This window comes from Gopherus flavomarginatus, chromosome 1, assembly GCF_025201925.1.
Source record: "Gopherus flavomarginatus isolate rGopFla2 chromosome 1, rGopFla2.mat.asm, whole genome shotgun sequence".
NCBI classification, from domain to species: domain Eukaryota; kingdom Metazoa; phylum Chordata; order Testudines; family Testudinidae; genus Gopherus; species Gopherus flavomarginatus.
In genome coordinates, this window is record NC_066617.1 from 323,387,960 (window position 1) to 323,398,907 (window position 10,948).

Sequence of the window (10,948 nt, forward strand, 5' to 3'; positions counted from 1 at the left end):
AGCACGCGCAGGGCCGGTGCAACCATTTAGGCGAACAGGGGGTTGCCTAGGGCGCCGAGATTTGGGGGTGCCAAAAAGCGCCCTCAAATTTTTTTTTAAATGGTTGACCGGCAGCTGCTGCTGGGACAAAGAGGGAGTATGAGCTGCGGGCAGCCCAGGGTGTCCCCCGGGTCAGGGCACCACCGCAGCAGCCCGCAGCCCAGGGGGTCCCCCGAGTCAGGGTGCCGCCGCGGCAGCCGGCAGCCCAGGGGAGGGTCCCCTGGCCCAGGGAAACCCCGGGCTGCCGGCTGCCGCGGAGGTGCACTGACCCATCCCTGGGTCAGTGCGCACCGCCAGGGCAGCCGGCAGGCCAGGGGCCCCCCGGGTCAGGGCGCCGCCGCAGCAGCTGGCAGCCCAGGGGGTCCCCCCGGTCAGGGCGCCGTTGCCGGCAGCCCAGGGCTTCCTCTTGGTCAGCACGCCAGCAGGGCCGCCCAGAGAGAGGGGCAAGGGGTGCAATTTGCCCCAGGCCCCGCAGGGGCCCCCACGAGCATTTTTCGAGGCCCCTGGAGTGGGATCCTTCACTCACTCCGGGAGCCTCGGAAAACTCTCACGGGGCCCGGCCCCTGGAGCTTCTTCTGCTCCCGGTCCTCGCTGGCGGAGGAGTCCTTCTGCTCCAGGGCAGAAGGACCCCCCACTGGTGAATTACCGCCAAAGCGGGACCCGCTGCCGACATGCAGCCCGGTCTTTGGCGGTAATTCGGTGGCGGGGGCCCTTCCACTCTGGGACCAGTCGCTGAAGTGCTCCGGAGACCTGCGGCGGGGGCCCTCCGCCACAGAATTACCGCTGAAGACCCGGCTGCACTTCGGCAGCTGGTCCCGCTTCGGTGGCAATTCAGCGGTGGGGAGGCCCCGCGGTGGGTCTCCGGGGCACTTTGGCGGCAGGTCCCAGAGCGGAAGGGCCCCCCGCCACCAAATTACTGCCAAAGCGGGGGCTCCCCGCCGCTGAAGACCCCAGGCCCCCAGAATCCTCTGGGCTGCCCTGGCACGCCGCTGGCAACCCAGGGAGGTCCCCTGGGTCAGCACGCCGCTGCTGGCAGCCGCCAGCCCAGGGGTTCCACTGCACAGTCCTGCTTGGAGAGGATGCGGAGCAGAGGTGAGCTGGGGTGAGGAGGTACCGCAGGGCTCCTCAGGCCATGGGGTGGGGAGCTCCCACGGGGGCGGGCGGCACACTTCAGGGCGGGGGGGGCGGGGAGCTGCTGCAGGGCTGGGGGGACGCAAGGTGGAAGTTTCACCTAGGGCGTGAAACTTCCTTGCACCGGCCCTGAGCACGCGGATATAACAGCGGGGATGCTGCTTTCCCCCAAGTCTAGCTTCCCATAAAGACACCTCCAGCGTCCCTTTAAATGGCCGAAAGCACACTCCACAGTCATTCTGCACCGGCTCAGCCTGTAGTTGAACCGGTCCTTGCTCCTCTCAAGCTTCCCTGTATACGGTTTCATGAGCCCTGGCATTAAGGGATAAGCGGGGTCTCCAAGGATCACAATGGGCATTTCGACGTCCCCTACTGTGATCTTGCGGTCTGGGAAAAAAGTCCCGGCCTGCAGCTTCCTGAACAGGGCACTGTTCCGAAAGATGCGTGCATCATGCACCTTTCCAGGCCATCCTGAGTAAATGTCAGTGAAACGCCCACAGTGATTCACAAGTGCTTGGAGAACCACAGAGAAATACCCCTTGCGATTAATGTACTCAGATGCCAGGTGGGGTGGTGTCAGAATAGGAATATGCATCCCATCTATCGCCCCTCCACAGTTAGGGAAACCCATTTGTGCAAAGCCATCCACAATGTCTTGCACGTTCCCCAGAGTCACGGTTCTTCTTAGCAGGATGCGATTAATGGCCCTGCAAACTTGCATCTACACGATTCCAACGGTCGACTTTCCCACTCCAAACTGGTTCGCGACCAATCGGTAGCTGTCTGGAGTTGCCAGCTTCCAGATTGCAATAGCCACTCGCTTCTCCACTGGCAGGGCAGCTCTCAATCTCATGTCCTTGCGCCGCAGGGTGGGGGCAAGCTCCTCACACAGTCCCATGAAAGTGGCTTTTCTCATCCGAACATTCTGCAGTCACTGCTCGTCATCCCAGACTTGCAGGACGATGTGATCCCACCACTCAGTGCTTGTTTCCCGAGCCCAAAGGCAGCGTTCCACGGTGCTGAGCACGTCCGTTACTGCCACAAGCAATTTGGTGTCTTGCGCATCAGGCGAATCAATATCATCGTCTGACTGCTCACTGTCACTTTGGAGCTGAAGGAATAGCTCAACTGCCAAACGTGATGTGCTGGCAACATTCATCAGCAAGGTCCTCAGCAGCTCGGGCTCCATTTCTAACAGAAATCACGCTGCAGACTCACAATGGCGCCAAACTGCTGGGATGTGTAGCGATGCACCACGGGGCGTTGGAACAGGAAGCGGAATGACCCGCACCCTTCCGTCCCCTTCCCACAACCCACGGCGCCAAAATGGGACAAGGTGCTCTGTGGGATAGCTGCCCACAATGCACCACTCCCAACAGCGCTGCAAATGCTGCAAATGTGGCCACACTGCAGCGCTGGTAGCTGTCAGTGTGGCCACACTGCAGCGCTGTCCCTACACAGCTGTACGAACACAGCTGTAACTCCCAGCGCAGCACAAATGTAAGTGTAGCCATACCCTCAGAAGGTCAGATGGTGAGGTGGGATCAGGAGAACTGTGACTGGTTGGGGAGAAAGACTTGGAAGAAGGAAGAGCACTGGGCAAAAAGAATTGGACTGGGAGCAGGGTAACTGGGAATGGAAGCAGGAGGGGAGCCTGGCACTCAGACAGGAAGACCAAAGGGGAGACTGGCGTGGGCTGGGCAAGGAGATTTGGATTGGGATGAGAAGCCTGAGGAGTGAAGACTGGGACTAGGGCGAGGAGCTGGGTTGGGGGAAGAGACAAGACTGACGAGAGGATAAATTGGATTGGATGGGGCAGAAGGGGTCAAATTTCAAGGTAAGAGACAAAAGAATCTGTGCCACTAGCAGTGCTTAATTTTTGCTGAGGCTTGCCAGGGCTGAGATCCGGCACCTCTAAGCTTGGCACTTCATAGCCTCAGCAACTCTGGGCTTGCAGCGTCAGTTATGAAAGTAAAAAAAATTGCTTGAGCCCTGACACAAATTACATTACAAATTAAGCACTGGCCACAAGTCAAAGCTTAGAATGAAACCCAAGATTCCTGAATCTCACCATTTCTCTGCTGTCAGCAAGTATCCCTGAAAACTGCTGAAGAAGTGCGTGTCTCATCCTCATCAAGTGCTGGTCCACAATGAAGATGACAGCCTATCAATATTACTCAGTTACTCTGTTAGCTCAAGTGGCAGTGGTCTATGTGTGGATTTAAAAATTCCCTGTTTGATGACCCATGTGGGTGTCAATGTGATGCTACACAATGGAGTCTGGGGGGTGGGAGGAGTGTTTCAGTTTGCTTTAAAAAAAATCTAGAATTTTATACACAAAAAAACTGTGTTAAAATAACACTATTAAGATTGCAAAATAAAGCACCCAAAAGTTTTGAAATGCCTGTGCAACTTTAATTCAGTCCCCTTACGCATATACATTATGTTTTTAAACATCACATACTATTATTTTCTACAGGACTTTTGTCTCATTCAGTGCACTGAGTGGGATGCTGCTGCCACACACCTTCCAACTATTGCAACAGGGGAGTGGTTTATTCACAACCCTAAGCGACATAAATTATGCCTGTATAGACTGTAGTGTAGACATAGTGCTAGCTACTACAACACAGGGAGGCGGAGCTCCTTCGGTGATGGAAAAGCCACTTCTGTCTCTGTAGTCTGTGTCTACCCTATGGTACTGTAGCACTTGCAGTGTAAACAGGTGTTACACATTTGCTAAACATTATTTGAGTGGAGAAGACATTCTATCATACAGACTTTTTTTTATATTGCAGATGGCATAGTCTGAATTTGCAGATTTAATATAGTGGCAATTTTAGCAGGGATGCCAAATGTATTTTATCTTCTCTGGTGGATGGCAATAAATTCACAAAGTCTCCGCACCAGGCAAAAGTTCACAGGTGGATAGACGTTAGGGAGATGGATATTATCTGCAAGCAATCTACAAACATGTAGAACTCCACTTCATCTCCTTTGCCTGCCTCTGAATCCCATTCATCTACTCTAGAAAATATTCTCTCTGTCTCAGTAAATGTCAATGTGATATATTTACAGATTTCCCCAACTGTTCTTAGAGTCGGCGTACATCGTTTGCAATGCTCCTTCCTTCCACGTTTCTTAGATCAGCAACTCCTGCCAGGCATTTCCCATCCTGGTCAAGCCCCCGGATCACTGCCGATGGAAAACTGCACTAATAGATCTGACTTTGTAAATCCCAGCTCCTCAGCCGCTTCCTCTCTTCCCCTCTCCTCCACTACCCGCCCCCATCTCCTCTCGCCTGTCCAGCCGCCGCTCCGTCCCAGCTGGGGGAGGATTTTCTCTCCTCTCCAACTCAGGAGAGGAGAGAAGAGGACACTGAGGCGCTTTCGCCCGCTCCCTCCATCCTCACTTCTGGGACAAACTCCTTGGCCGGCCGGCCAGCCATGCAGCTCGGCTGGGAGTGGGCATCCATCCATCCACCCCGAGGCGTTTCCTCCGCCGAGCCCCGGCCCGCGGGCGCCCAGCCCTTACCTGGAGGAGGTTGTGCGCCGCCCTGTAGCCCAGCGGCGGGCCGCCCTTGACGCCCGGGGGCAGCCTGCCGGTGGCGTAGCCGTGCCAGGCCACCACGTAGGGGTTGTCCATGGTGAGCCAGTAGCGGACCTGGCCGCCGAAGTGCCTGAAGCAGAGCTCGGCGTAGTCCCGGAACAGCTCGGCCAGCGCCGGGCTGGCCCAGCCCCCGTAGGCGTCCTGCAGGCGCTGCGGCAGGTCCCAGTGGTAGAGGGTCACCACGGGCTCCACGCCCAGCTGCCGCAGGCGGGCCAGCAGGCGGCCGTAGTGCGCCAGGCCGGCCGGGCTGGGGGGCGCGGTGCCGTTGGGCAGCAGGCGCGCCCAGGAGAGCGAGAAGCGGTAGTGGGAGACACCCAGGCGCCGCAGCCCCTCCGTGTCGCGGAACAGGTTGTTGTAGCTGTCGCTGGCCACGTCCCCGCCGGCCGGCGCCGCCCGGTGCGCGAAGGTGTCCCACACCGAGGCGCCTTTGCCGTCCTGGCGCCAGCCCCCCTCGGCCTGGTACGCGGCGCTGCCCGCCCCCCACAGGAAGCCCGCGGGGAAGGTGTCGTAGAGGAAGAGCTCGTCCTCCGGGTAGGGCAGGCGGGCGAAGCGAGCCCAGGTGCCCGCGCCTTGTCCGGGCTCCCCGCGCAGCCGGCGGCCGCTCAGCAGGCAGAGCAGCAGCAGGGGGAGCGGGGCCGCAGGTGTCATGCTGCCGGGAGGGCGGAGAGGGGACGCGTGTGAGCGCCTGGCTCCCGCCCCGCAGCCCCCTTTATCCCCTCCCCGCCCCCCGGGTGGGCACGGCCATTAATCATTACCTAGGTGCTCGGCGCCCTGCGGGAGGGGGGGGGGGCGGGGAGCTGGAGCCTCGGGGCGCCCTGGCTTAGCCGTGACGGGGGGGACGGTCCTAGGGGTGCAGGGTCCGCGCTGCCAGGACAGGGAAGGGGACGGGGAGCTGCTGCCCCATAGGCTCCAACTCTTCTCCCCTGAGAAGCAGCGCGTCGGGCTGTCTCTGTCCCCCTGCACCTGGAGCGCTCCAGAGACAAACCCTGCGGGACCCATTGCAAAGGGCGGCCGTTATTGACATGGGGCGCTGGGATGCCTGGGTACCTAAAACCCCCGCGGTGCCTAACTTTACGCACACGCCTTTGAACACGAGCCCTTTGCTGCTGGCGCCTTGCTCTGCTTCCTTCTCTGGAGGGAGCCATTTAAAACCCCGGTGGGATGTTTTCTTTGAACCGATTAAATCAATAATTGATGGAGCACAAAAACAGGTGAGAAATAACCGGAGGCTCCTAAGGAGCAGTACGGGGGCAAGGAATCTCTCTGCACCCCCACGCATCAGCCCAAATCTGACTGGGGAGACACTTCTTTCCGTGTGCCAGCCCCAGGCTTGGGATGTGACGGTGACCACGCTTTTAAGTGCAGCGCCCTGGTGCGGGATGGATTTAGTGGACAGCAGTCACAGTAAGCGTTTCACCAACTGTACCAAAGTCAACACAAAACAGTCTTCAAGAAACGTGTTAACAGACCTCTAAATGTCAACGCTTCTAGCGCTCCTGAGACAAATTTGTGATTAAATTGCCTTTCACGATTAGGAAAGAAAGGGGGAAAGTACCATACCATAACCGGAGCTCCCACGGTGGAAAAACTGGCTGTGACCAGGGCCGGCTCCAGGCTTGGGGCCGCGGGGGGTGCGCTCTGCCCCTCGCCGGTCCCGCGGGTCCGGTAGAGCATCCGCAGGGACGCCTGCGGGAGGTCCACCGGAGCCGCGGGACAGGCGAGCGGCAGAGCGCCCCCCGCGGCGTGCCGTCGTGCTTGGGGCAGCGAAATGGCTAGAGCCGGCCCTGGCTGTGACTAACTAAATATATGTCTACACTGGAAACTTCAAAACGCTGCCGGAGGGACGCGAGTGTGAGTGTGGTCGGGCAAGTGCTGGGAAACAGGTCTCCCAGCGCTCCCAGCAATCCACCTCCAGGAGGGGATCAGCTCCAAGCCTGTCTACACTAGCGCTTTCAAGCGCTCAGTAAACTAGGTTTATGCTGCTAACTGGAAGGCTATACTTGTGACTGTAACGAGTCAAAGTTAAAATCACGCCGACTATCGCAGACAACAGAAATTGAACTGACTTATAACGCCCTGGAGCCACAACCCCCTTGCAGTACAGTTACATACAGCACTTTTGTCAGTTTTAAATGTCAAAGGCACGGGGGCTCCAAACTCATCCTATAGAAAATTACTTTAAAAATAAATGTATCCCATGTTTTTCAATCCAGCATCTATTTCATGGTGCAATATCAAGAGTCACCGCAGTTGCGACCATTCCATTCATACAATAAAAAAATAATTGACCAAGAACTCTATACTCTCTCACCCACGCATATACTAGTTTCTGGGTAGCCACCCCCAGGACATATCCTATTTTCCTTTCTGGAGGTGAAGAGTATAGTATATGATTGTTTGCTGCATGCGAAAACGTTTCATTTAGAAATGCCTCACAGATCTTCGCAGGGCAAAATCCATCAAACAGTGTATTTAAGTTTAATGATTTTAGTCACTCCCTTTAATTGCTTGTGTGAATGTGAGTTGTCGACTGTTTCTAAAGGTCAGGTTTCAAATGGCTATTCTTCTTATCTCATTTAAACCAAAAAAATCCGACTAGAGCAGTTAAATAAAAAAAGTTGAAAAGGCCAGTATTTAAAATTCAAATATTTGAACTCTTAACAGTTGGGGCATCTAAAAAGCAATATGCATCTGCTAGAGAGGCTGATAACTACAGATAGATGTTCCCAGGAGATAAAGTTATTATTTAACCAAAGAATGAAAGTATTATGATAATTTAACTATTTTTAGAAAAATAATCTTCTGCAGAGAGGAAAAGGCAGGTAATTGCTTATAATTCATTGTATCTCAAGCAGCAATTGCTGCTGAAGCTGAAGGTTTTACTTATTTTTCAGGTTGATTCTAACCTTTCACAAGCACAACGGGCCATTTTACTTGGCTTTTGATAGTGTTCCATCTTTTTCCCTTTTTGCACTGATTAGACTTGAAAGGGATTGTTTGCTTTGTTTTTTAAATATAGGAACCCAAATTTGCCATATTGGATCATACCACTTTCTCCATTAATTCTGATTAATTTATTCTTCTGTCAGATGGCTAGAGCCTTAAGCTGATGGCTATACAGGGGCAGACTGTACCCATTAATGCTATGTGCAGGAAATTTATGAAATGGAAGCAAGTAAGAGTGTAGGTAGGAGCTGATACTGTGATGGTGGTTCGTCAGCTGCAAGGAGTGTGTTTCCAGGCTGATAACCAGACAGTACAATCTGATCAGCTGAATAAATTCTATTCCAGTCCAATTAAATAACAATTGTGTTTCAAACAGGGCAATACAAAACAATTCTGAGTTTGTGCTGAGTAGCACCTAAAAGGCTTAATCAGTTGCCCCATCAGTAAATTAGGACTGGACACCAATGAAACATTTCAGTGCAAAAACAGTTTAATTTTTCTGGTACTGTGCAGTGAAAATACCTTGTTTGTTGTGTGGTCTATGAGTTTTGCATTGCTTTTAAACATGCTCTTTTGTGTAACATGCCATGTTGCTGTTCTCTGGGTTTTTTTTCCTATGAGTTTACTGGTTAAGGAAGAGGAACATATGATAACTATTATTAATATTAAAGGTAGTGACCAGAGTGCCCTTTGTGCTGGGTGCTGTACAAACACATGGTAAGAAACAGTTCCTATTCTGAAGAACTTACATCTCAGAACTGCCATGGACTTCACTGTGTAATGAGTGTAGAATGAAGGTCATTCTGCTACTGATCTGGATTCTTAAATCTATCTCGTTTACCCCATACCATGATATCTGAGCACCTCACAATGTTCTTAATTTATTTACCCTCACATCATCGCTGTTACCACTTAAGCAGTTTTGCATTTCTTAAATAGAAGATTTGTAAGTCATCTTGATAATGAAACTGTGCTCAATGGTAAAAGTAAATCAAAATAGGAAAGGGAACTCACGTGTTTTGGTGGTAGTTGTCTCTGGTCATGACACCAGACCATCTTGAGGTGTGGGATGCAGCAAGAAGAGAATGCCAAGAAGAGAAGAAATGTATTCGTAAGTTCCTTTTCCCAAACAAGCCCCAAAGCCATCTAGGTAAAGGTGTGGAGCTGTGCAATAGTGCATCTCTGAAGCTCCGCACTCCCTTTCCAATAAATCCCATTGTATAGATTTAACCAGGAAGGAGACTCTGAACTGATGTAGAAACAAATACAAATGGGGGAAGGGAGGGGTTTCCCTTGGAGAATTTTTAAATATCTGGTGCAACATTTTTGAAGATGTTTCAGAAGAGCACTTTTATGAAAAATGAAACACATCTGATCTAGTTGCCAATAACAACTATATATTCTGTTAACAAAACACCAGTGAGTTTGCACCACTAACATCAAGGCTCATGTCAGTCATGCACACTTAAAAATAAAAACCATGACAGATGTTAGTAGAAATGAAGAACAAAGACAAAAAAACAGGGAAGGTTATCCTGTTACCCTGTGCATCCAATACTGGGCTCATTCCCATCCACAACTAGATCTCTCAACCCCCTTCCTCTTTCTCAGTCATGTCCCCTGAAAACTAAGTTAACGGTTACATATTTCAGTGTAATATTTTGACACAAGACTTTCTATGTAAGTGTCTTTTTTTAAAGCTTACATTGTCTCCCAGATTTTCTTTCTTCTTTTCCTTCCTTTAATTCATTCCTTCCTCCCCCTCTACTTACTCCTATGTCTGCCTTTCTCTTTTCATTAATCTTTAGTTTTCTCTGCGATTAACTATTATTTCCCCCATACTTTTTCTAGTGCCCTAGTTCTCTTCCTCCACCTCTTTTAACTTAAATTTCCTTCATTTCCCCCTCCCCACCATCCTCTCAATTCACACACACAGTTCATTTCATCCCCTTCCCATGACTCACTCACAACCAGGGTATGAGAACGGAATATTGTGAGTGAACATAGTTCTCTCCATCAGCCTCCTATTCTTAGTGTCCCAACTTCTCCTCTCACCCCGTTTCTATCTTCTGTCAGGCCACATCCTACTTCCATCTTTAAGTCTTTTGCTCCAATCTCTTACATTTTCCCCCAGTCACTCCTCCTTGATTCCATCTCCACAAAGGATGAAGGAACTGACAGGTCTGTTTTATTGCCTTCGGGATCTAGCTAAGTTTATCTTTTCTTCTAGAGAAGAAGGTAAGGTAGTATCAAGATGTGTCCCCTTCCTGTGCTCTGGCCCTGAATGAGTGAGAAAGTCAATAGAGGAACAGATCTTCCTCTAGAGAACAGAACATTAGTAGAGAACTTCTCCTGACTCGGACATCTTGTCTTCTCCTGTCAGGTTCAGCTACTATTCCATCTGTTGGCAGGAAGGCTGAGGACCTCAGAAACTGTCCACCAGGCTCTAGTGCCTCCTGATGCTACTAGTTCATATTCCTTCAGAGTCCTCACTTCACCAGCCAAAGAGGATGGGAAACTCTGTGGGACACAGTCCCAGTAAGAGGAAGAATTAAATGAGCTCTCAGTCTGCTTTGAATAGAGCAGAGCAAACTGTACTCTGCCATTCTCCCCTTTAATTTCAGGTTGTGTTTCACACCAGCATTTTGAAACCAGTTAGGTTTGGTCTCCAAATGATACTACAAAAGCTTGATTGTGTGCCACCAGCTCAGTTTAGACATGACAACACTCTAAAAATACCTAAGGTGACTTTTCATATAAGAACAGCACCCTTAGTTCAGGTATACCTGAAACACTTCAATTCACTGTTGACAGTCCTAATCTTTCAAAACTGCTGGCCAGATGCTATGTCTACTATGATGAGTAAGATCCACAAGGGCTTAAATGAATAGATAATGTTGTCTTACTTCAGTTACTATTAAAATGAATGCAATGTAGAGTTTTCAATATAATTTATATCTGTAAAATTCTGCTCAGTCTACAGATCACTTTCTGTAGAGAGATTGATGAGAACTGCTCTTGCTAAAGTTACACAGCAGGACAAGTAACTGCTAGAAAAATTCATATTTATAGTGAGCAGCTGAATGATAACATAGGTGAAGTATTTGTTTCTTGCTGGGTACAGTTCATGCAAATATTGGTCCATTTTACTATGAAAGGAAGATTTGGTTAAGAAGGAACAAGTATGGTTTTAAAGTATAGTAGCATTGTGTGTATTGCTGCA

General features: G+C 50.9%; 1 protein-coding gene across 1 annotated transcript in view; it reads right to left on the minus strand.

The window, feature by feature from the left end:
* Window positions 1–5,427, minus strand: part of KL (klotho) — a 59,962-nt gene extending 54,535 nt beyond the window's left edge. Inside the window, exon 1 of the mRNA XM_050937173.1 lies at window positions 4,705–5,427. Coding sequence (XP_050793130.1) covers window positions 4,705–5,427 — 723 coding nt within the window. The remainder of the gene's footprint in view (window positions 1–4,704) is intronic.
* Between the last annotated feature and the right edge of the window lie 5,521 nt (window positions 5,428–10,948).